Source organism: Apostichopus japonicus, chromosome 19 (assembly GCF_037975245.1).
Source record: "Apostichopus japonicus isolate 1M-3 chromosome 19, ASM3797524v1, whole genome shotgun sequence".
Lineage (NCBI taxonomy): Eukaryota > Metazoa > Echinodermata > Holothuroidea > Aspidochirotida > Stichopodidae > Apostichopus > Apostichopus japonicus.
The window spans coordinates 17,516,868-17,543,710 of NC_092579.1; the positions used below are offsets into that span (position 1 = coordinate 17,516,868).

The 26,843-nt window shown below is 36.1% G+C and overlaps 2 protein-coding genes across 6 annotated transcripts; both read left to right on the forward strand.

Moving 5' to 3' along the window:
- The first annotated feature begins 680 nt into the window (after positions 1 to 680).
- On the forward strand, positions 681 to 11,487 carry LOC139959963 (transmembrane protein 180-like). 2 transcript variants are annotated; one of them, XM_071957919.1, is made up of 5 exons: positions 681 to 839; positions 2,895 to 3,940; positions 4,941 to 5,095; positions 9,251 to 9,334; positions 9,589 to 11,487. In XM_071957919.1, the coding sequence occupies exons 2-5, from the start codon at positions 3,047 to 3,049 to the stop codon at positions 9,866 to 9,868; spliced, it is 1,413 nt and encodes a 470-aa protein (XP_071814020.1). In that variant the 5' UTR covers positions 681 to 839; positions 2,895 to 3,046; the 3' UTR covers positions 9,869 to 11,487. The 2 variants fall into 2 exon arrangements, with proteins under 2 accessions (XP_071814020.1, XP_071814019.1); XM_071957918.1 differs by lacking the exon at positions 681 to 839 and adding an exon at positions 978 to 1,133.
- A 4,176-nt stretch (positions 11,488 to 15,663) lies between these two features.
- Positions 15,664 to 26,612, forward strand: LOC139959961 (transmembrane protein 180-like). Of its 4 annotated transcripts, none has more exons than XM_071957914.1 (5): positions 15,664 to 15,910; positions 16,900 to 17,936; positions 18,488 to 18,642; positions 19,856 to 19,939; positions 23,853 to 26,612. In XM_071957914.1, exons 2-5 carry the CDS (start codon positions 17,040 to 17,042, stop codon positions 24,130 to 24,132), a joined length of 1,416 nt encoding a protein of 471 aa, XP_071814015.1. In that variant the 5' UTR covers positions 15,664 to 15,910; positions 16,900 to 17,039; the 3' UTR covers positions 24,133 to 26,612. The 4 variants fall into 4 exon arrangements, with proteins under 4 accessions (XP_071814015.1, XP_071814016.1, XP_071814018.1 ...); XM_071957915.1 differs by having other exon boundaries at positions 15,665 to 15,803; XM_071957917.1 differs by lacking the exon at positions 15,664 to 15,910 and adding an exon at positions 15,918 to 16,047.
- The last annotated feature ends 231 nt before the right edge of the window (positions 26,613 to 26,843 follow it).

Genomic DNA, 26,843 nt, shown 5'->3' on the forward strand with positions numbered 1-26,843 from the left:
ACCCAATCCATTTTGTAAATAATTTTGCATTTTCACCTGGCCCTATAGATGCAATTTGGTGCTCCAAATGAGATTTTTTTCTCATTTGGAAATAAAAAAGGGGTTTTCTGACTCGCGGAGCGGGGGGGGGCGGAATGATACTTCCGCCCCCATATTTTTCACTGGGGGGCTGGCGCCCCCACCCCCCCGGTTCCTACGCCCTTGTCTTGAATAGTACCTTTCTCTCGGTCACACCGATGCAGTTTGCGAAATTGTGTCATTTACTTCCATTGCAATGAATAAACTGCAGGTATTTTCATGTTTCCTCTGTGGAACTTTAAAAAGTGGACGATTCGGTGTTAAAATCTTGACCGGGCAGCATGTTTAGACTATTTTTTTTTTAACATTTGTGCATAATGAACATGCTGACATGAGTGGTCGCATTGATTTTAGCTTTCTGTCTTTAGATTGCGACAGCTTTTCCAATAAAACCACCTGGTCGGAGTGCATTTAGAATAAGAAACATTGAATGAATCTACTTCGGGGAAGTTTGTTTTCCGAAACTCATCAGCAAACAGGTACTGAGACTTTTAAAGGCCAATTCCCCTGACAAGCAGCTTTGTGAAATGGCGACCTCAGTTAGTTTTACAATTCGACGATATATAATATATATATATAGAACGAACGCCTTGACCAAGATTACTATTATGATGAAAATACTTTCATGTACTGGTTAAGAAAAGTCACCCAAGATAAAACCTGGACACGAAAACCAAACAAGCATGTTTCATGTTATCTTTCCTTTGATATAATATAGGGGTGTCACATACATCACACCAGAGCAGTTCCAAGGCAACGAGGTAAGTCATCTGAATAATGCTGTAGGCACCTTGATTACAGACAACTGAATCAATGGATCTCGCTGACCTTGATGAGAGATTATTGCGCAATAACTCGAATTGTGGGCGCACGTAAAAATACAGTATACGGATCTACAGTCCCTACGTACAACCATTACCTCAATGGTACAACCATCATGGAGCTATAACCGTGGTACAACTTTCGGTAGCACAGGCGCTTGTTTGTAATTGTACTGTTATTGTTACCTTCAAGTAAACATGTGAAATTGAAGACGATAATAGCAAATAAGTGAAGTAAGTACAAGTAACCTCCCCTATAATATAATCTTTAAAGACAAATCTGGTAGTTTAGAAACAACTTTGAAGGTGAATAGCCTAGTGAGGCTTCAGCTAGGCGTAAGTCAGGCCTGAAGTTTAGCCCTAGCCTAGTGCTTTTTGTTTAGGGCAAAATTATTGAAAATAGGCCGACAGTGGTACACAAAATCTATTTTGCTATACCTTTTCAATATCTGCATTTCTCTATTATGAATTTGTCAAGTTTGGTTGGCTCTAATGTAGAATGTCCTCGCAGTATGTAAAGTACACTTATACTAGGCCTGCATTGTTTATACAGTATCTTCGAAAAACTGCTGCAGTTTGTAACTGAAAGGTTCTTCACACTAATGAAACAACCTACAGTAGATGCCATTATTGCTGTGTATCAGTTGACGATGCCGGTGCTTGGAAAATAGGTCAACATGCAAAACGAGTTTGGATATATAGTAACTTTCCGAAATATATATCTCTGATGTACACTTTCTGACTATTTTCAATGGACGTATCAGATTGTCCAAGTGAAATCTGGTATAGTATACTTGCAAAATACTTTGGTTACACCCTACGAGTTGTATATTCGTTCAGTTAAAAGCCGTATTTCAATTTCTTGGCACCTTGAAAATGTTGTTAATCGTGCTGTATGCCTCCCTAGATAGGCACTGTTAAGTGTTATTTCTGTATTTCCAAGCAGTAGAGTTTGAGCAGCAACAAACTGTTTTGTGGAACAAAGGTTTTCTTTAACAGAAGCATGATAGAGATTCCATTTCGTTTTTCCATTCCACATACATATACTCCTTTTAAGTGGCTCACAATTCTGTGTATTTACTTTATATTTTTATTTAATAATTTCTTACAATATGGATATTAATTGGGCGCTTCATTGCCTTACGTTAAGACTCTACGTAAAATATCAGTGCAGGTTGACGTTTTTGGGTGAGCTGTTGATCTTCAATTTGCTGAAGCGACAAGCCCGAAGTGGCCTCTATGTATAAATTTCTGTGGTTAGGAGTTTTCTGTAGTGATAGGCTAGTCATACTCATAGAAATGCAACAACTAGGTAGTCCATGCATGAACAACTACAAGGTAACTAGGCTAGTGCAGAAAGCTAGAAGATTACAGTAGCAAGCGTACTGATTGGACATTGAATCTATATGTGAAATATGTATAGTGTAAGCACTGCTGTGCTAACTTGTTAGTGTGGTTGTGTCAAATGTATACTGATATTTACATGTCATGTATGTTCCCTGATTGATCTAGCCTAGAGATGGAACGAGTTTATTGTGATATTTAATTTGCACTAAAAACTAAAAGGCCTTTGCCGAGGCCCGTAGTTATACCCTTTACTCCTGTACAATGCTTTGCAATGGCATGCATTCTATTATATACCTGCATATTAATGATGCATGGTCTGAGTGACAGACATGTTCGAGCCATGCAAGGCACGGCTCCTGCAGGTAAATTGGATATTAATGATTGCTGTTGAGGTTGTCAATTTAGATGAGTACATAGCCTATGGTTGAGTGTACGTGTGTAGTTCAAATGTGTACAGCTGAACTGAGGAGATTTAAGACATCAGTACTACTAGTACAATAACTAGTACAAAAACAGCACTTTTATCTATGTATACAGTTTACTATATACTGTGTATGTATCATTCAAAAGTATAATTTCATACAATCTTGACATCTGTATTATCTTTTCCGTTGTTTTGTTTCATCTAAATTCATTGTTTCTTTGCAGGTGGATTATAAGAAGCTGTTTCATCACTTTCTGAACAGAAACCATCTCTTACTTAAAAGTACGGCATCTCCAACTAGAGATTACCAACAAGAGCTTTAAAATATCTTGTTATTCTAGCTCCCAATGTGATAAATCACCAAAAATTGATCACCATGGCAATCTCCATCGATCGAAATGCCTTTTTTCTATCTATGACGATTTTTGGATCAGGACTCATGTCCTCTGTATTTCGCTTCTATTACGTGAAGCTCTTCCTCGATATGTACGGCATTTCACAACCGTGGTTTCAGTTTGCGCAAGTCGTTTATCTGATATGGAATGCGCTCAATGATCCACTGTTTGCCTACTGGCAGGATAATTCTATGCTTATGGCATTCAGGAGTAGACGGCATTCGATTCTATATGGGGCTCCAGTCTTTGCTTTAAGTTTTCTACTATTTTGGTTTCCCTGGAGACAGTATGCTACCCACGATTGGATGATAGGACTACATCTGATGGTGTCACTCTGTTGTTATGATTCTCTATACACTTTTGTGCTCCTAGCCTACTGTTCACTTTTCGCTGAAATATCAAAAAACTTGGATTACCGGCTGACGCTGACTCGATATAGTCAGGTCGCTGGCATCTTTTCGTCGCTCTCTGTTACGGCCGTGCAATTTATATCTAACGGACTGGAAGACTTCCATGCTTTTCAGATGTGCTGTATTTGCATTGCATTCATGGCTTGGATTTCCATGCATTTCACAGGGAAACATGTCAGGACAAATCCCACTTATAGCTATGACACCCTCATCTCCAATGACGAAGTAGAAAGCAGTCAGAAGTCAGTAGAAAACGAAGGTTCCTTCCAACAGCCTTTACGTCAGTTGAGACAGATCCTAACCAAAGATTTTGTGGCCTTTGTAGCCACAAATTTCTTGCAAGTTTTACACATGGAGTACGGGGCCAATTTTATGGTGATATTTGGTGACCAACTGATTCCTAAAGATGACATCTCTGACTTTTCAAGAAAGCTATTCTATGGTTCTTCAGCCATTCTACCAACTGTGAGTACAAGAAACCGATGTGTTACACTTTGTGCTTCAAAGCTGCATTTTTTGTTGTGTTTGCTAAAATCTGATGTTACTTTATTTGTTACTGTATATATCTGTAATTAATATCTCATCGGGAAGGTTAAAATTAGGCATACCTAATAGTTGGCTAATTAATGTATCTTGTATTTCTGTATTGGAATTTATGATTAGTAAGTTGCTAACTGTTATGTTTTATTGCTAATTTGCATACCTTTAAACGAGAAGATAACTGCGTTTCCATCCGTTTGTGATGATATTTGTGATTACTAAGTAAATTATAGTGATACTTTGATATGTCTCACATTGACAATGTGACATCTCTTAAAGCCTGATACCGCCCAAACGAAAGATTATTATGCAAACAGTAGATATGTTGGGAGAGTTGTTCATCATCAAGATCTCTATATCTATATCTCTATCATACATTTTCGATGTATATACATATTTATTCACAGGTGGGAAATTTGGAATAAGGGAAATTTCCCAAGCCCTGCCGTGCCTTGTCCATAAATGAATATAAATCGAGTAAACTTCTCATTAGAAATCTTCTTGGTGCATTCAATAGCAAATTCTAAATTCACCAAACAGAAACGGGTAAAGGCATGTGTAGCTGTACACAAAGATCATGAGATGAACAGTCGTAACACATGGGTGACAACGGACAAACCTTGTATGGGGTGGTGTATAAGTCATCATCAAGAATAATATGCCTAACGAGGATTCTGAAGGGTTTAACAAGGGGTTGCCTTATCAAATGTCAATGACATTACAAGAAGACTGCTCTTGTAATATTAAAGTATCCATATTTAAGTAAATATACAATTACACACTGTACAGTACATTACAAGTTACTGTGTCATTTGTATTCATGTCACTCTCATTTTCATCCACACACATCAAATGAATGATAATGAAATGATAATGTATGTAATCTTTCTTACAAACTACAAATACTACTTTTTCTTCTTTCCAGATTGTGGTTTTTGCACTTAGCCCTATAATCGCCAACCACGGTTACTTCAGAATGATAATATTGACCAACTATATCAACGTAGTGTTAGCCATGGCAATGTACTTTATAGGACCCTCCCACACTTGGATATTTGTAGCGTATCTGCTAATTGACAGGTAATTTGCATAATTCAACTAATTACACCTTTCTTCCATGCGGAGGGCTACTGTTCCTGAAAACTGGAGGGTACGGACAATTATGTATGTATTTTAGATCCTCCTGCAAGCAGGAACTCACGAAGAAGCCTCATTGGCTTATCAAAGTCGCAAGCTGACCGAAGTCAGTCTCTTAGATTCATATTCATATCCCCGGTAAGAGTCACTCCAAGATTAATGTACTGTATGTCGTCCAGTAACAGAGTTGTTGACAATTAACAATTCATCATCATGGACGTTAAATATGAATGTAAGAGACTGACTTCGGTCAGCTTGTGGCTTTGATAAGCCAATGAGGCTTCTTCGCAAGTTCCTGCTTGCAGGAGGATCTAATATATATACATACACATAGTAGACATGTATGATAAATGGCTTGCAGACTTCAGAAAACCCAGGGAACTGTGTAGAAAAATACCTTCCATTATACTAATGTACCGAATAAAACTGTTCACAATATATCCTGCAAGTTGAATACAGAGAAGAATAAGCTACCATTCATAGAATTATGATAGTTTGCAGGAATATTAATTATTCAAGGTCAGTAACAATTTAAGAAGTTTTCAGATCATCCAGATGTATATTTGGTGTTGGAAAAAAATAAAAACATACACAGTTTTGTGCAGCTGACTAAGCTAATATAGTATATTGTTTATTGATTTTTGTTCACTTGTTCATACTGTGCAGCTTATGTATCTAGAAACAATATTGGCAATACAAACATGAACAGGCTATCAGTTACATTATTCACCCAGTATGTTGTAGGAACAGTTTGATTGTAATATAGTGGGTCTGGTATTGCTGTACAAGCTAAAAGTATTCCATAGGGATTCCTGCAGTACTATTTCATAGTGATGTATGAAATCAATATTTAAATCTCGGTCTGGGTTTTATTTTTTGTTGGGTACCTGTAGTTTAAGAAATTGAATAATATACTATTTATAGAAGTTGTAAATCGGGTTCAAGGTATGAATCAACTCACAAATTTATTATTAGAATGTTAGATGCTTATTTATTTTTGGAAGGAGGGGAGGGAGGGGGAGGTGGTGGAACTTTTGTAACATGACTAAACTTGTTATTAGAAAATATTTAATGTGGATGATATCTTTACATATCATCATGTTGCTAATGCCATAATATTGATGTCAAATTGAATTATGTACAGTACAGTAGCTTTGATGTACATTACCAGCGCTGTGTGTTAGTCCACATATCCTGATATCCAACTGTCTAAGCTCAACTATATTCAGTGCGAGTCAAGCCCTCTCACCCGCCCGCTCACCCTCCAACTCCGGGTCCCCCTCCCCTTCCCCGAGTTGTTGTGATACAGAGACTTGCCACATCATATAGTTTTTAAATCGCTGTACAGTTTTTGTTGTTGTGAATTGTAGTCTGTGCGAAAGATAGCTTTTAATCGAGTCAAGGCCTCTAATACTATAATGAGAAAGTTTCATATATAAAATTTGGGGGTCCATATATAAAGAACCCTTTGGTCAAATCTAAAAAGACACCCACAGAAATGATCTACTTATCCATAGCATTTTACAAACCATCTCAACCATCCCTTAAAGCCAGCTCAGTTGAATGTCCTGGTCGGCAAAACGTATTGAACATACTACTATGCTTACTAGCAAAACTGAATACGGTTATAAACTATTCTTTCAAATATCTTGAAAAACCTGATAAGACAGAAACTGGACGATAATTGTCACTAACTTCAGGGTCACCTCTTCTATATCTACCAATGACTATGGCTATTTTCAATTGATCGGGATTCATACAACCAGATAGAGATAAATTAATAATGTAAGCAAGAGGCTTAAAGAATAAAAAGGTATTAATACTTTTCTTATCATGGAAGGGATTATGATATCAAAATCGGCAAATTGTTCTAGTTTCAAGGTTCGCAATCCATTCATATTCAGTGAAGCGTTATTAGAAGAGAGAAAAGACAAGCATTTTGTCATGCCCATGTATCTACAGTAGAACTATAAACATGGTAAAGAAGAGTAAACCTAACATCAGCATACTGTAGATTAGAACTATAACATGGTAAAGAAGAGTAAACCTAACATCAGCATACTGTAGATTAGAACTATAACATGGTAAAGAAGAGTAAACCTAACTTCAGCATACTGTAGATTAGAACCGTATAACATGGTAAAGAAGAGTAAACCTAACTTCAGCATACTGTAGATTAGAACCGTATAACATGGTAAAGAAGAGTAAACCTAACTTCAGCATACTGTAGATTAGAACTATAACATGGTAAAGAAGAGCAAACCTAACTTCAGCAAACTGTAGATTAGAACTATAACATGGTAAAGAAGAGTAAACCTAACTTCACCATACTGTAGAATAGAACTATAACATGGTAAAGAAGAGTAAACCTAACTTCAGCATACTGTAGATTAGAACTATGACATGGTTAAGAAGAGTAAACCTAACTTCAGCATACTGTAGATTAGAACTATAACATGGTAAAGAAGAGTAAACCTAACTTCAGCATACTGTAGATTAGAACTATAACATGGTAAAGAAGAGTAAACTTAACTTCAGCATACTGTAGAATAGAACTATAACATGGTAAAGAAGAGTAAACTTAACTTCAGCATACTGTAGATTAGAACTATAACATGGTAAAGAAGAGTAAACCTAACTTCAGCATACTGTAGATTAGAACCGTATAACATGGTAAAGAAGAGTAAACCGAACTTCAGCATACTGTAGATTAGAACCATATAACATGGTAAAGAAGAGTAAACCCAACTTCAGCAAACTGTAGATTAGAACTATAACATGGTAAAGAAGAGTAAACCTAACTTCAGCATACTGTAGATTAGAACTATAACATGGTAAAGAAGAGTAAACCTAACTTCAGCATACTGTAGATTAGAACTATAACATGGTAAAGAAGAGTAAACCTAACTTCAGCATACTGTAGATTAGAACTATAACATGGTAAAGAAGAGTAAACCTAACTTCAGCATACTGTAGATTAGAACTATAACATGGTAAAGAAGAGTAAACCTATAACTTCAGCATACTGTAGATTAGAACTATAACATGGTAAAGAAGAGTAAACCTAACTTCAGCATACTGTAGATTAGAACTATAACATGGTAAAGAAGAGTAAACCCAACTTCAGCATACTGTAATTTCTCTATATTCTGGGGTTCATATGACAATGCACACTAAGAAATGTTAATTACATAGGTATTCTACGCCATTGTGTTTGCCATAGGTACAGTAGTGTATTGTTAAGTGTTTACTCAGTGTGCATGTTATAAACAGAACCACATGCTGATGTATTGTACTTGCAGGTATACTGACTGAATGATTGGCACAGTAGCTAGCATACAGTATGTTAGTGGCAAGGTACAGTATACCAGCATGATGGCATCAATGTTTAGTATGTAGAAAAGATATATGGGCATTTGAAATGTTGCTTAAGATTTATATCAGAGGAAATAAATAGAGAAATATAAAAAAAAAAAAAAAATATTGCAGAAACAAAATCCTAATTTATCACCTTCAGCGATGGTATGTGATGAGAACTAATTAGAGACTAGCTTGGAACTGTCTTGCCTGTTTGTCATCTAAAATGTCAGTACTTGGGCTTGAAAACTGGTTTATCATGATCTTTTTCTTACATTTTGTTTTTGATTCCTTGCCGGAGGCAGAAGGAATTTCTATATGATGGTGACGGGCATGTTTGTGTTCATGTTGTGACACTTGCTTGTAAACATCGTAACTCAAAAATTATATGGTGGATTTAAACTTAATACTTGGTGCGTGGATCTGTCTTATTGAGTAAAAGAATGCTATTGTTTTCTGTGAAGTTCAATGGTAAAGAGGTAAAGTATGAAAACTTTGAAATCTTTGTTGAACTTCATTCATGGTATCCTTACCAATGGATTATTAAAAGGGTTGATGCCACACAAGGGATAGTGCTAAAAAGAAGAGCTGCAGATCTCTTCTGGTTGTCGCTTAATTCCTGGACTAATTTAACCCACTCGCTCTACGTTAGTCAGATAGTTATTTGGAATTCTGAGTATATTGAAAGGCAACTTTTCACAAATTATCCAACTGGCATTTTGGTTATTTTTACTTTTTCAGATGTATGTCATCTTTTGTGTTTTCCTTCTTCAACCTTCCGCTGTCCGACATCATTGATCTTGATCAAGAAAAATACGACAGGAAGTAAGTTTTAGACTCATTTATAAAGGAGGGGCTCTGTCTTGCTCCAAATTATGCTACAAATTATCCCAAAATGATTACTTTCAAATCCTTACAAATCTGTTTACCGACACTTCTCAGCTTTTTCTCTCACGGTTATGTACTTGTTTGTTTTATTTGAAATTGCTCAATGTCACGGACGATCTACAATTTACATGATTTTTGCTATTCGTTCAGATTAGATCGTTTCTGATTCTCTCCTTTTTATATTCAATCAGGACACCGTTGTCCAGTAGTGTCTTCGGCTATAACGCTCTGTTCACCAAACCGGCCATCTCCATCGCACCGATGTTGGTTGTCGCCATCCTAAACGGTTACGGGTACGAATCTCTCCAGACGGATAGCCTCACGTCTCAGGAATACAGCTCTCTGAGGAACGCTATGTTCAACATTACTTGTTTCTTCCCGTTGGTACTGAGTGCGTGCAGAATTTACACCTGGAGTAAATACAGCATTCGTACGTCACACTCTCAAGTAGCTCGCCACATTGAATCTTGATTGGTCAGAGGTGGCATTCCCGATTAACTCGCCGCATCGGAACAGGATCGATTGTAAGTCACACGCCCAATTAGCTCGATCAACGTGCCGAAACCTGATTGCCAGTTTAATACGACACAGAGACTTCCTACCTACTGAAATATGTATTGAAATCTGATTGGTGGAAATATAGTAGAAATTGGTTTTACCAGGAGATTTCTAAGTGTTGGGAACTTGGGATACATTTTTAAGGAACACACAAAATGACTGAATGTCCCATTGAGGTTAATTTCCTCAAAGGTTGTAATAAAAACAGTTTAAGAATTTTGACCGAAGGTGACCTTATTTGACTATAGATCTAGCATATGTGGTGCCAATACAGCCTATGGACCTTTAAAGTTATCCCGATGAGAAAAGGTGGATCTTTCAGTATGACTAAACCCTGACCTTGTGGTAACAATTCTACAGCTATCAGCTAGCAATCACTTGTGTTTTCAGGATGTCCAATAATAAGATTAGCAAACACAATTGCTAAGTATTCTTGTCGTTTAATATTACTTGTGTTAATTTGCGTATCAATTATAACATGCTGGAATGCATCTTGTGGACCTCTTCCGTGAGCGCTATATCAAAACAATTTATCTCAATAAGATCTCCATACCTTCCTTTATTTAATACAACTATTGATTCTAAATGCATGAACAGAGTTTGTTAACATTAAAATAGGAACTAGGAAGTCACAACAATCGTATTGAACATTTTGTCATTTTTTCGATCAGTCTTGTCAGAACGTTATAATCCTTCCATATGACTTTCTGTTTTCTTGCACGGTGCCATTTAGAGGTCACAATACCTTGCAACCCAAGTAACCAGGGATAATCACACCCCAATTTCATTCCACAGGACCACAAAATTCTGAGGTCAAAGACAATATCTTTGCTCTTTGCAATTTTTTTTTTTTTTTTTAACAGACATTCACAAAGTAATTCCCATCTTCTCTGACATAATGTTTCTGTTCCAATTAATAATGTTAGTAATATGGAAGAGAGTTTATACGGCATATTACAACTGGTCTCCTAACAATGCATTTGCCAGTTAGTTTTGATCACTTTTCTTATTCTGTTTGAGCCTAACATGTGTAGATTCACATAATGAAGTAATCTTCATTTTTTTTTTTTTTTTCATTTTCCAATTTGCTATTCAGTGTGTTATTATACAACTATGACGAATATTAGAATTGCAAACAATGATGAGAATTTAAAGGAATTTATTTAGTTAATTTCCTCATTTAGGTTCATTTTGAGAAAGAAATGTCACCGAGGTCGCCTTGTAAAGGAATATCAATTGGAATTAATCTCGTACTGAATACTACACAATATTAATTTTGTGGATCTGCTGGTAAAATTAAAACTTTGCATAAACATCTGATATCCTCGTATGATGTCAACAAGTTGTAGCAATTATTAGCTTCAAGATTTTTTTATTACGTACCTGTATAAATTTCTGTTGGAGTTCTTATTATGACCTGCACAAAGCAATTTCTACAAATGAGCCTAACAACACTAACAGATTCTCTGTCAGTGTTGATTCTATACAGTTGGAAGTATATTTACATAGGAGTTCTTATTATGACCTGCACAAAGCAATTTCTACAAATGAGCCTAACAACACTAACAGATTCTCTGTCAGTGTTGATTCTATACAGTTGGAAGTATATTTACATAACAATATCTACAAATGAGCTTAACAACACTAACATATTCTCTGTCAGTGTTGATGCTATACAGTTGGAAGTATATTTACATAACAATTTCTACAAATGAGCTTAACAACACTAATAGATTCTCTGTCAGTGTTGATGCTATACAGTTGGAAGTATATTTACATAACAGTTTATACAAATCAGCTTAACAACACTAACAGATTCTCTGTCAGTATAGATTCTAAACAGTTGGAAGTATATTTACATAACAATTTCTACAAATGAGCTTAACAACTGTAACAGATTCTCTGTCAGTGTTGATTCTATACAGTTGGAAGTATATTTACATGACAATTTCTACAAATTTCTGCAAAAAGAAGAAAATGTAGTAATTTGCCAAGAACTGAATGTCTTCCATAAATACACACTATTTATTACACTATTTCCTTTTTTATATATGGAATCATGATACTGTTCATAACATTTGTTTCTGCACAGTTCTTTTATAATAAGATATTAGATCACCTTTAGTGTTCCATTGATGGCTTTCCATGATAAATTTATAGAAATAGTATTAAAATTCAACATAGATTAGGAGGAGAAAACGATTCACTTTAAGGTAATTATCTTTTCCTGAATTTCTTTGCCAGATGTTAATATAAAATGCAAAATCCAATCATTTCTTTGGATTTTTGTTCCTGTTCGGCTGCCAATCAACTTGAATACTTCCTCATGTCACAGGGTGAAGTCTAAATGACATTTTCTTCCTTCATAATTTATATAGGTCAAAGACAAACATAATGAAAGAGGATGGTTGATGGGCTGGCAAATTATTAGAACAACTTTTTACACTTGATTATTTATGAATGTTTATAGCAGGTTTAACTATTGCTTATATTATTGGTACCCAAGTCATACTTGTTCTTACAAATACAGATGTCTAATATAAGTACTTTCAAAATTCCTTCATAATTTATAGGTCAAATACAAAAGTAATAAAAGAGGTCAGTTGATGGGCTGGCAAATTATTAGAATGATGTTTACACTTTATTATTTATCTCATTTATGAATGTTTATAGCAGGTTTAACTATTTGATTATATTATTGGTACCCAATTTCATATTTTACCCAAGTCATACTTGTTCTTACAAATACAGATGACTAATATTACTGTAGTACTTTCAAAATTGGAATGGTGTTTCAAATCAATTAGTCAATCAATCAATCAATAAAATAATATTTCTCATGGTACGTTATCCAGCTATGCTAACAGACTGACTTGCCATGTTTTTTTTCCACCTCTGTTGGTCGCAGAGTTATTAGTATTAAGCCAGTCTACCAATTTAGTGAAGTTATGAAATAGCACAAAAAGGTATGAAAAGATACAGGATACAACTCACATTAATTGTTTTGTTTTGGGGTTACATTACTCTCATCTTCAATATATTATACTGTGTATTAGTACATTATCGTTGTTATTTGATTATCAATCTCAGTTTAGAAATAAATAAATGAATTCCTTATACAAAATCTCCAAGTTGGATATTACAAAGTGCTTACACAGGTAAATATATTTCCTTGAACTTTAAGGTCACAGAGGCATTGAAAGATAAGTTGGGGTTGGTCTGGTGGAAGGTCGTGGAGGGAAGTATCGGTACATATACAAAAGTTGCAGTGCAAAGATAACATTTGTGAAAATAACCTATTTGCACAATTTATCTGTTTGGAAATTATGCTTGAAGGATCTGTTGACTGCCCATCTCAACAACCCCAAATGACCAAACTAGTTACTTACTTTAGTTACTTTGAAAAGGTAAAATGATTAATCTATTAATTTCTTGTAATAGTAATATTTGAATAATATGTGGTGTATGAATTCTAATTGTCATCTTAACAACATACAGGTCAAAATTTAATACAAGAAGAAGACAATCATTTGAAGTCATGTTTACTTTATTATTCTTTGAAATGATCCTCCTTTACTCTTTTGTGCACTTGTGTCTTAGCATGGAATTGGTGCAATGGGGGAGGGTAGAGGGCCGGGGGTGGGTGGGTGGGAAGGGGACACTGTTTTTTTTCTTCATTAAAGTTACTGGGAGGTGTTCAGGCATGATACGATCAATGGGAATGAATACACAAGTTGGAAGGAAATTCTTAAAGGATCACAAATCAGTTTTCGTGAGGTGGCAGGGGGTGTGGGGGGGGGTTCTCTGACCCTCTGATTTATATACAGAGGGATTGACCATTTCTCTCAACCACTTTCCCTATCCCCATCCCAGCCCAGTGAGGTTCACAGATGTTTGAATTTGGTTTCAGCTATTATATGCCTAATGCTGGTTTCCACACAAAAAGAACAATTTATGATAAATAATTGGAAATCCAACAATTTTGGTCTTGGGACGCAACATTTGCATGCAGTATATATTTCGTAATATTATGCAGTTAAATGGCATTGTGGTGAGAAATGTTTATTCTCAAAAATATAGAAAAAACCCTCACAAAATGGAATCCTCCAATCCTTGATGGAATTTGGGGCTTCCGAGGCCAACTAGCTACCGTCTCAAAGATGACAGAAAGCCTCTGGAACACTATCAAAGGTGGATGTTCTGCTTTTAGTTTTACAACACTTTGAAACAAACTAGTGTTCTTGCTGTGGTGAGTACCATATCCAACCCCTCTGGATGGGTACCATAAATTTCCCCATTCTTCATTTTCATCACACCATCGACCTCCAAGAATTTTCTGTTAAAGGAGGAAAAATTAGCAATATAACATCTCTCCACATTCATTCTGCAAGTAACTGAACATAGTTGATTTTCTTGTGACTATTTTCAAATTACGCCCTCACTTTGGAAGAGTAAAATCCCATCGCATTTGATTGGTTAATATACGTAGCATGTTATTTGAGACTTCATGTTAGTACATAAACATTAGACGTGCAACAGCCACAGATTGTAACCCATGTAGAGGAAGCAAAGAACTGCACAATATATGTGCTATGTCAAAGTTTTGCGTGCTATATATGTAATTACCATATATGATGTCGTACGATGTTGGCGGTTTGTTCAATAGCATATTGTTATCGATGTTATCATGCAACGTATCCAGGTATTGGTATTGATAGCTGGCACTGCATGATCGCATCCAGAAACTTTTCGTGTTTGCAACGCCTCACAAACGTAGTTCTTATTTCAATGGTAATTACTACGATCAAGTGGATGGTGCGGCAATGGGTTTCTTCATTCGTATCCGTGTTGGCCAATTTATTTTGGGGGCATTTGGAAAAACATTTCCATAATGATGTGTCTGCATTCTCCATCCAAACCTAAGCAATTTACCGCGTAGATGTGTTGACGTTATTAACTGTATTTTCAATAAATGAGAATGAAGCCGAGGATTTCCTTCAATTTATCAATACCCGGCACCCCAACATAATGTTCCAAGTATAGAAACAAAAGATGTTAATCTTCCATTTTGGATGTGCTTATCATGTAGTATTGGTAAATGCCACATTTCTGTGTTTCATGAGCCCACGTACGAATTTTCCCGTTCCGGTACATCGATATACGATATGTACATATGGTAATCCGACACGTTATGATAACGTTTTGTGTTTGCACACTGGGAGGTAAATTTGATGTAGATTTAAAACGACTTATGTCAACATTCGGGGGAAATCAGTCCTCATCTCACTAAAATTAATTGACAAAGTTCAGTTCTAACATCATATGTAGAAAACAAGGTCTCTTCCAAAAAAACACTACTGCATATATGTTTCTTACTACACTAGATTTTACAAACTTCCCGACGTACATTTGGTAATTTTTCTGGTTACGCACATTATAAACTTAACGACAGTTATTGCACAGCCACTGATGTTTTTATTTAAGTAATAAGTGTTAACTTTTAATTTTTACAAGTTAATTACATATCGCCAAACCGACAATTTTATAATTCTTTCTACGATCCCGTATAGTACGTATGCAATGACCTCCTTTTGGGAAATGGCCACCCTATTTGAACGTGAGATTTTTGACATAACTTGTGAGACGATGCATGACAAAACGTCCGGTATCCCAATGATGTAGTACGTGCGTAAACTTGCAACAGTATAATATGGTAATGCAGTGCATCATATTCATATAGTATCTGTCCAGGGACTGTCCATAGGCACTGCACGGACTGTCGGAGTTTGTTTTGCGTAGACCCGAACTCGACAGTGGATGGATGATCGTATCAACTAGACTACTCACTGTACTGCTACCTCGATAATACTACCTGTAATATACCGTAACTTAAGGCGGATCACAACCTAAAATGTTTTAACCTCTAAGGCTCTATACTATACGAGAAGCTGTACAGTAAGTAGTAATATTGACATGCCTAACCCATACTCCATAGGCCTAAATTTTTAAGTTTAGGCTACAGTGCTACTGTTTACTGTAGGACTGGGCTAGGTATGCCAGTATTTGCGTTCAAGTGATTGATTCTGCGAAACGTAAGTAAAAGTATTGCGTGAAAACGCATAATCGGAAATAGTTGTGCGATTTTATGAAATTGGCATGTCCTTTCACAGGTTTCAGCCTTATGTCATGATTGATACCAATACATACCACACAGGCTAGGCCTCTATGGCTATTCCCTCACCAATGCTTTTAGCCATCAACCTTGGCTATTGTTATCTATAGGCGTACAGCATCTGTGAGACTAATTAAACAATCAATATACAGTATGCATGTATATTTGCTTGTGGAGAGAAGTTATGTTGGAAGCAGAACCGTCTGCTTTCATTTACTTGTAAATGCAGCAGCTGTAGAGTAAAGATCTGAATTTTTTTTTACTTCTGTTGGAACAGTGTTTACTTCAGGAAGGGTATATTGTATGTGTGTACGAATATTCACTTCTGAAATATTTTGTTGAGAACTTTAATACTGCAGGTACGTATCTTCATTTTTTATTCTTTTCTAATAATAATAACCAGCAGTTATTTTTAAGACACTTAAGCGACCACAAATGTGAGAGAAACCCGCAATGGCTTATGGATTAAAGCTTACATATTGGGTGGCTTCTAATTCAACAATTTTAACTCAAATTTGGAAAGTCATTTAAGATAGGAAAACCGAAGATAGCTCTTGGATGAAACACCCACCTTACTCTGACCCGGCTGTGTATCAAACCTGGAACCTTCCGATTGCTAAGCCTCATTTCCTTCCATATAATAGTATATTGTACAAGGTGGTATTTCATAAAGGCCTGAATATAGTGCATGCTATTTGTGCATAGGCCAGAAGCATGGGTTTACCTGTTTAAGTGTATTACTTACAGTCTAAATTTGCCTTATCTTTTGCAGGTGTGAAAGGATATATGTTATCGGAAGATCAGGAAGCTACATAGTTGCCTTAATGCATCTCCCTTGTTAAACTTTCTTCAACAACTGTATGTGAAATCCATTTTTGAGGTACTGTGCTTAACATTGGGGAATCCATCATCATGTCTGTCTTCTCCATAGACAGAAATGCATTCTTTCTGTCGTTGACTCTATTTGGATCCGGGCTCATGTCATGCGTGTTTCATTTCTATTACGTCAAACTTTTCTTAGATAAGTATAACATTTCCCAACCGTGGTTTCAGTTTGCACAAGTTGTTTATCTGATATGGAATGCCATCAATGATCCACTGTTTGCATACTGGCAGGATAATTCCAAGATGGTCGCATTTAGGAGTCGACGTCATGCGATTCTCTATGGGGCACCGCTCTATGCCCTTTGTTTTCTACTATTTTGGTTTCCATGGAGAGATTATACTAATCATGATTGGCTGACAGGAGTGCATCTGATGGTGGCACTCTGTTGTTATGATTCCTTGCTGACCTTTGTCCTCCTTGCCTACTGCTCTCTCTTTGCTGAAATTTCAAAAGACCTGGATTATCGACTTACACTTATGAGGTATGGAAAGGCCGCCGGCATTTTGGCATCTACCTCGGTCACTGCTTTGCAATTCATATCTAACGGACTGGAAGACTTCCATGCTTTTCAGATGTGCTGTATTTGCATAGCATTCATGGCTTGGATTTCCATGCATTTCACAGGGAAACATGTCAGGACGAATCCCACCTATAGCTATGACGCACTCATCTCTAGTGACGAAGTAGAAAGCAGTCAGAAGTCAGTAGAAAATGAAGGTTCCTTCCAACAGCCTTTACGTCAGCTGAGACAGATCCTAACCAAAGATTTTGTGGCCTTCGTAGCCACAAATTTCTTGCAAATTTTTCACAAGGAATATGGAGCCAATTTTATGGTGATATTTGGTGACCAACTGATTCCTAAAGATGACATCTCTGACTTTACAAGAAAGCTATTCTATGGTTCTTCAGCCATTCTACCAACTGTGAGTACAAGAACCAATGTAAACAGCTTTCCATGTTGTATTTCAAAGACAGATTTTTCCAAGCTTTCTTTTGGAATCCACGTACTGTACACAGATTAATTAGAACACAAGTGTCATTGAAATCATGTGAAACTTTGGTAAATATTAAAGTACGTAGGCCTAGTAATGGCATTGCTGTGTAACATAGATAATGTGGTGTTACATTATGTTGTGTTACATTATGTTTATGTTGTTTATGTTGATTTATTTTATACTGTCTGACTGCATTGTACAATAACTGTTTTAAGCAAATTTTAATAGGAAAGTCTTGTTGTGTTCACCTGACTTTGAAACCCCTCACACTGTCTTGATAAATTTACAACATGAGTTACACAATAAATTTGATGAAGGAGAAATGCACTGTTTAGACTTAATTGTCCAATCTGTGTGAAATCTTTTATATTTTCCCATGTAATATCCAAGTCTTTTAGTCTATGAGTCATGATTGAAGTGAATATATTAGAGTCTTCTTTCTAATTTTCACAATCTTTTACATATTCTTCTTTCTACAGCTGACAGTGTTTGCAGTAAGCCCTGTGATTGCTATACATGGGTATTATAAAATTATCGTATGGACTAACTATCTCAACATACTGTTAGCCATAGGAATGTATTGCATAGGATCGTCCCACACTTGGATACTTGTAGCATACATGTTAATTGACAGGTAATTTGCATAAATATGATTAAATTCATGTTCATACTTTTACATTGTGAGACATTCAGGTTTAATAGATTCATTAACATTTTTACTAGCAATATTATGTTCAATATGATCAGGTTTAGATAGATTAGAAAAAAGGGGTATTGTTAGTTTGATCAATGTTATAATTTGTGAGATATTTAAACAACTTATCAACATACTATAGCCCAGTTGTGTGATGTAATGATTTCATTTTCCTTGTGGGTTTCATCAGCAACTGAAAATTTGCTCAACCATTTTGTGAAATTAAGTTACTTAGAATTACTTTCACATGATTAGATCTTTGTGATAAAATAATGAACATTGTTTTCTGGCAATAACGGGCAGGGCCGCAGGGGTGTTGTAAATTTGAGCAATAGTAATAATTCATGGAATGCTCAACTATTATATTGTAGTAACATTAGTATTTAATATCAAGATTGAGTAAATCATAACCCAATAGTATGATGTGAAGATTTCATGTTCGTTGGTGCTTCATCAACAACCAAAAATAGAGCAAAGTTCTGTTTCATAAAATCGCGGCAATTCTAGTGTTTTCAGTCTCCAAACTGCAGTCCCTTGCATTGCAATGCATTAACTCTCTGCGTAGATGTTGAAAAAGAATTTTATTTGAAAACTCTTTAAAGCTTTGGAAAAACATTTGCTACCTATTCAACTGTATCAATTAACATGACTCATGTGATCTGTTTTGTTTACCATTGTTGGTGAATATCAATTTAAAAAACAATCGTAAACAATTAAAGTAATTTATTATTGGGACTAACAAGTTAAATCACAAACCTCAAATTTGTATTAAAGCTACTACAATCACTGGGTTTAAAAAGGTTCATCGCCTTTAATGTTGATCATATAAACATGTCCAGTACATTTTCATAACCGCACAAACTGATCCGTTCAGATATGTACTGGGTGTAATCATGGAGGTAAAACAGACTCCATGGTGTAATTAATACTAACGGAAAGCTGTCATTACATCTATTCTGTGAAATAACCTCAATTACAAGACTTTTCCTGACTAACCATGCTTTTTACATAGATATCATCTTTTATCATTCTAGGAAATGAAATATTTTTCTTTTTCATTGCATACATAACAACAGAGTACTAGGCTATCAGTACCCAGGCCATGAATACCATGGTTACCTTTAATATTTTCTTCCATTTTCATTGTTTACAGGTGTCTGTCATCTTTTGTGTTTTCCCTATTCAATCTTACTCTCTCTGACATCATCGACGTAGATCAAGCGAGATTCAACAGAAAGTAAGCTCATTTAAAGCTAAGTGTATCAGTGGAGAGCGTTGTGGTCAAGTGGTTAAGGCAGTGGACTTGTGATCTAAGGATTACAGGTTCGAGCCCTGGCCAGATCATTGCGTTGTGTCCTTGGGCAAGGCGCTTTATCTCCATTGCCTCTCTTCACCCAGGTGTATAAATGGGGACCTGCGAGGTAACTTGTAAATATAGTTGCGTGCGCCGGTTTGTGGCTGCACCCTATGGGAAGTCCCCCGGGGGACACGTGGTTGTGGTGCACTGTGGTGCCCCAGGAGAGATTGATTGAATTGTGCACACTTTGGTGTGTGGGTGTGACAAGTTACCAATGACCAGGGGTTAAGTTTTAAAGTCGTGTGAGGAGGCATTAGCCTCATACAAGACTGTAAACCTTCAACTTCAACTTCAACTTTATCAGTACTGCTGTGAAATATGCTAGAGACTTAAAACTTGGTCGCTTGGTGAATTCACATGATCGCTCAAGTTAACTACTGTGGTTGATGGCTGGTAAGTCTAGTCACTGAATTTGCATTTTGCATTGGTTGTCATTTTGGTTTCGATGATAATCGTAACCTTTGCATTCATGATGGCGTATGTGTGTAAGTGCGTGTGCGTTTGTGATGCCCAGCTTGTAAACACAATATCTCAAAAAGGGGAGGTCGGACCAATTTCATATTTGGTGTGTAGAAGAACCACATTAAGTACAAGACGCCTATCATTTTTGGCAGAGTTGAAAGGTCATTTTGGGTCACCAGGGGTCAAATTGTGAAAACCTTGTAAACACGATATCTCAAGAAGGGAAGGTCGGATCAACTTCATAGTTAGTGTGTAGATGAGCCACATTAAGTACAAGAAGCCTATTGTTTTTGGTGGAGGTCAAAGGTCATTTGTAGTCACCAGGGGTGAAATTGTGAAAACCTTGTAAACATGATATCTCAATATGGACGGATGTCATATTTGTTTTGTAGATGTACCATATCAAATTTAAGGAGCCCAGTATTGCTGTTGGTGGAAGGTCACTTGAAGTCAACAAATGCGAAACATTTACTTCACTCCCCTCTTATCTGTCTCTTTACACTAACACACCATCCTAAACATAATATCGCAAGGGAAGCTTGGACAGATTGCATATTTGGTATGTAATTGTACCACATTGAGTACAAGAAGCCTAATGTAGTGGGCGGAGGTCAATGGTTGTATGAGTTCACCCGGGGTCAAATTATGAAAACCATGCTTATTTCCAAAATATTTCAGCAAGAACAGATGTCATATTTAGTATGTTGATGTATCTATCACATTTAGTACAAGAAGCCTGTTGTTGAGGTTAATGGTCGATTCAGGACAGCCTGTGTCATTGTGAATTTATTGTCTGTCACATCACACTGCTTTTCACTGTATTACTAAGATCAAGTATGTTGTACACCCTCACTATACATTACGTCAGATTCATGAAGAAAACTGCTCATGTTACATCATCAAAACCACAATGCTTGTTTGCATTCTTTTTATTTCACTGCGTAATACTTACCAGGGAGTTGCTAGAAGGAGAAACAATTCCAGTCATTTGTACAACGTCCATATTTCACAATAATCTATTGATATATTTTCTGCGAACATTTAAATCTTGGCTTTTGTTTCAGATCAGCAAACTGAATATCAGAATCATACATGGAAGTGGCTTTTAAGTCCAAATGTCTGCATTGATGTAATATTGACAATAATCATGATGAAATTGCAACATTTGTTGAGTTTTTGACACAAATATGAATAAATAGTATCAATGCATTGAAGTAATTCTTTTGTTCCAAATTGCTCAAAAGTACACAGGTGTTTGTCTATACTCTTGCTAAGATAATGGAGTAATGCAAATGTGGGGGTGGGGAGAGTTGAAGGAGGTGGTCTGGGAGGAGGTAGGTGGAGGGGGGGAGAAATAACTTGGAAGTTATTATTCAGTAGCTTGCTCAAACAAGTTCATGGTAATTCTACACCTCTGTACTCTGTTGTTGTCTGTTATGAAATTATTTTGATTAGAACATTTTGTTTCAGGACTGGATAAGAGTGGTGGTTGAGCTAGAGAAAAGTCCTGTCCGTGAACAAATTTGGCATGACAAAGATTCAAGCCCATGTTCAAAGCATCCTTAATTAAACCTTAAAAATATTAGAAGCAAATGCAATCCTTCTCTAACAACTCTCTGCTTCTAAGGATTGGTTAGAAGTACTTATTAAATTCACCTGCTATGGAATGGTTGGTTCTAAATAAACAAATAAAGCTGAAGTATTTTTTGTTGCATGTATTGACATTTTTTAAAGATATTTTATTATTTCATTGTTGAGTGTCCTGCAAGATGCTAAACAAGGAAGGATATATTTTGAGGAAAAGAAAGCAGTAGTTGGTATTGAACCAGGGACCTCCTGCTGCCAAACCAATTTCTCTACCACTAGACCATTAGGTGGGAGAAAGCTCTTCCTTGCTTTTCAAATATTTAAAGATCCAGTTGTTTGGACTTAGTGTTAAGTGTTTTTATAAAACATTTTCTCCACTGATCCTTGTCAGGGAGAGTTCATAATGGAAGGAAAGAGGTATAAGAATAGAAAAAAGAAATTGGCTTCACTGGGGTTTGAACCCTAGACATTGAGTTTGTCAGACACAGAGCACTACCACTGCACCACTGTAACTGAGGAGACTTAAAAAAAAAATACGGAAAAGCCTGTTGGCTTTGAGATTCCTTGCCATATACGTTGCTCAAAATTTCAAATAAGTGAGGCAATTTACCAAGCGTAAAAGTAGTGAGAGATATTGAAAACTGGATACGATTTGTGAGGAGAACCAGGAAAGACTTCATCACACCAGGAATTCTCAGGACTAGAATTTTGTTGATCCTGCTTTTTGGTTTCGATGATAATCTTAACCATTGTAGTCATATGCGGATGTGTGTGTGTGTGTGAGACGCATTGCTCGTAAACACGATATCTCAAGAAGGGAAAATTGGACCAATTTTATATTTGGTGTGTAGGAATACCACATTGAGTAGAAGAGCCATATGTTTTCTGGGAGGTCAAAGGTCATTTGGGGTCCCCAGATTTCAAATTGTGAAAACATGTAAACAAGATATCTCACGAAATAGAGCTTTGACTAATCTCATATATAGTATATAGTTGTGACACTTTGACTTCAAGTTCCTTATTAATTTTGGTGGAGATCAAAGGTCATTTGGCATAACAAATCTTGTTATACTTGGCATGTGCATGAATCATATTGAATCATATTGAAGTTTATTGTGTAACGTGGAGGTTAAAGGTCATCTGAGGTCACCAGATGTCAAACACTGAAAACCTTGTAAACACTATATCTCAAGTTAGGAAGAATGGAGATTTAACTTGTGATATGGTGTTACAAGTGGCATGCATTATATTGAAAAGAAAAACTCAATTGCTTTTGGCAGAGGTCAAAGGTCATCTGGGTCACCAGCAGTCAAACTCTGGAAACCATTTAAACATGATACGGTATCTCGTGGAAGAAATCAGGACATTTATATTATAATATCTGTTTCTGGTGAATAATCAGAAGTCTACTGCAATGAAGTAATCAAAACTTCAATGCAATTTTGCATTCTGGTTTCAATATTCTGACCAATATTTTGTTCATAGTTATTTTAGCAAACCTTACTGTTTAAAAAGACCAAATTAGAGACTTAATTTATAGCCTAAACATGCCTCAGAATGCACCATTTTCATGTTTCAAATTTTAATATTTTCTATGAGAGGATCACCACTCTTTAACCTGTTTACAAAGAGAACTCTTTGATCCAATTGTAATACATGAGATGGATTGTTCCTATCCTCATTTTGCTCCCATTTCATCTGCATGTCTTTTTAGCTGTTTCCTTTTTGTTTTATTTTTGCCCAGGACACCGTTGTCCAGTAGTGTCTTCGGCTATAATGCTCTGTTCACCAAACCGGCCATCTCTGTCGCTCCCATGGTGGTCGTTGCCATCCTAAACGGTTACGGGTACGAAGCTCTCCAGACGGATAGCCTCACGTCTCAGGAGTACAGCTCTCTGAGGAACGCTATGTTCAACATTTCTTGTTTCTTCCCGTTGGTACTGAGCGTAAGCAGACTTTACACCTGGAGTAAATACAGCATTCGTAAGTCACACTCCCCAGTAGCTCGTCATGTTGAAACTTGATTGGTCGTCCTCCCGTACTTGCCATATTACAACCTGATTGGTCCTTGACCATACTTTCAAGTGTCTTGCTATTTTGAAACCTGATAGGTCATTTTTCATACTCCCCAGTAGCTCACCATGTTAAAACCTGATTGAAAGCAAGTCACACTTCCCATACTTCGCATATTAAAACCTGATAGGTCCGTATTCATACCTTCCAGTAGCTAGATCTGTTGAAACCTGTTTTTTTTTCATTCTCCCCTGAATGGTCAGTAAACCTATTGAAACCTGATTAGCCTTTTGTCATACTCCCAAGTACCTTACCATATCTAAAACCTTATTGATCATAAAGTCACACCCCAAACTAAAATTAGGACATGTCAAAACTTAATTGCTTTGAACCTGATGGGGTGTGAAATGACTAGACGGACTTGCTGCCTTGTCATGATGTACACTCTTCACCTTCACCTTCCAAATATGACACTGATATTAACAAATGGAAACAGTAACATAACCCCCAAGTATATGAGACACTGACCAGGATTGAATACATAAAATGAGCTAAGTTACGGAGCTTTTAAAAAGCCATAACAATGTCTGCACGTTCTTCACCATTTCATTGTCTTTTTATCTTGCCATATCAACATCTTTAAATATCTTGCCATGTCAACATCTCTTAAAGGTTCATATCAGGTCAACTGAGGTGAATAACCCAGGTTCCTTATAGCTTATTGTGTGTTCAGAATCCAGATACATGTTGAAGGCAACCGATATGCACTCAGGAATGTCAAATACTCAGACACCAATTTATCTCTGGAAGACAAAAATCATGTATTACCAATATACGCAAAATTAATATTTTTTCTACTCTCTTTTCTCTGTTTTGTATTTCAGATAATACTTTTCACAATTTTAAGGCTGATATTTGCTTCACTATTAATATGTAGCTTATATAGGATATATACAGTAGACTTTCTTAAATGACGTGTTAGTTTTCATAAAATTTTTACACACAATTTAACAGTATTTTCTTATAAACCTATTCGAGAATTTTTATGTGATATTCCAGGTGACATTTTCAAAACTGATGCTTTACCTCATAATGCTGCCTGTTAATATCATGGCTTATCATTTGATAATCAATTAGGAAAGTGTGATATTCTATAATGCTGCACAAATACACAATGTAAAAATATGAAATAGTTCTAAACATAAACAGTCTTTCAAATCATATTTTTTATTGTAAAATTTCAGATAAATCAAAATGACAGAAATGTGCTTGATAGTCTATTATAGGTCAGTCAAGCTGCTTACAACTTAAAATTGTCTTGTAGCCACCCAGGAAATAATTAATTCTTGTAATATGAAGTGAAACAAATGATGTTTCCATTTGCTAAAATATAAAGCCTTGCATATCCACTTTAATATTGATCTTTGAGATGTCAAGTACAAAATGATACAAAATATTTTTAATATAAAAATAAAATAAAACTGTTAGCAAAATGCTTATCCACTAGAGAGCCTGTGTAATAGAATGTGTAAAAGTAAGTTGGCCAATCTATTTCATTGTGTTCACCATGCTCATTAACCTGTCTGTATTCTGTGTGTGTTTTTGTCCCTTCTGTTACATGTCATTTAGCCTTTGAAGAAGATCCTGCTAGGATTGAAACGTCACGCCAACTTAACTTTTACACAAAATATTTTTAAATGAATGTCTCACTTTAGATATTCTTCTAATATTCAGTTTTAGGAAAAGAGTCATAATTTAAAAAAAAAAAATTTGCATTTTAAAGATGTAACTGATTCTTGCTTGGATTAATTCATACTTGATGTTAATAATTTATATATTTTTGACTAATCCATAAGAGGAGATGCCTGAAATATGAAATCTTTCTCTGTAGTTAACCTTTACTCCAAACTATACTTTCTTAGACGTTGTCATCAGTATTGCCGCCAAAGTGTGGGTCCATTATAAAGCATTACCGAAGGTTTGAAAAAGGCTTAATTTCCCGGGGGGAGGGGGGGGTGCTCTGACCTGCCAATACTATTCCTGGACATTTCAGGAGTCTTAAATTAGATGAGGAGTTGTCAAAAGATGTGTGTTGAGGTTTGAATATGGGTGACCATTATTTGACCTTTTCTAGCATATTTGTTGGCTATACTGACGACTTAAGGGTAAAGTGGGCAAGCCGTCCAGGTTTCATGCCAAAGATGAAAACTCTTGTCAAAAGAGAGACACCTTCTCATATCTCTTATGTGTGTGTTACAATAGACTAAGCATGACTACCTTTTACCCTGGCATATATTAAAACCAATGGTGATATGTTTGAACAGCTATCTATCTCGTACCCCTTCATGTTGATTTGTATCTCAATTACATTTAATACGTTCTAGGTTTGTTAAAGAGTAACATGAAGAAGTACTGCAACAGAATCATGAAAACAGTTGAGTGATGCACTGCTGGAGTCTTGTTATTTGAGAAATATATTTGAAATGAGAAACCACACAAAGGGTCGTCATATTGTTGGTCGAGTTTATGATATTTCATTACATACTGACTATTTGCAGGAGACATTAGTCAGACTGAGACTAAAGTGATATTGATGTCTATCGTCATTTTGGCGTAGTAACTTCAAGAAATGGGGGGGGGGGGCAACCTGCTGGAACAATACATATTGTGTGCATAAAGGGTGTTTGCATTGATCCAGTAGCAATGGGGATCTGTCTTTTGC

Bases quoted from the DNA above. Each gene is read 5' to 3' on its own strand.
- LOC139959963 (XM_071957919.1), top strand. From the start codon at position 3,047: ATGGCAATCTCCATCGATCGAAATGCCTTTTTTCTATCTATGACGATT. The intron at 5,096-9,250 runs GTAATTTGCATA...TTACTTTTTCAG, and splicing joins GCGTATCTGCTAATTGACAG to ATGTATGTCATCTTTTGTGT. The intron at 9,335-9,588 runs GTAAGTTTTAGA...ATATTCAATCAG, and splicing joins CAAGAAAAATACGACAGGAA to GACACCGTTGTCCAGTAGTG.
- LOC139959961 (XM_071957914.1), top strand. From the start codon at position 17,040: ATGTCTGTCTTCTCCATAGACAGAAATGCATTCTTTCTGTCGTTGACT. The intron at 17,937-18,487 runs GTGAGTACAAGA...TTCTTTCTACAG, and splicing joins CTTCAGCCATTCTACCAACT to CTGACAGTGTTTGCAGTAAG. The intron at 18,643-19,855 runs GTAATTTGCATA...CATTGTTTACAG, and splicing joins GCATACATGTTAATTGACAG to GTGTCTGTCATCTTTTGTGT.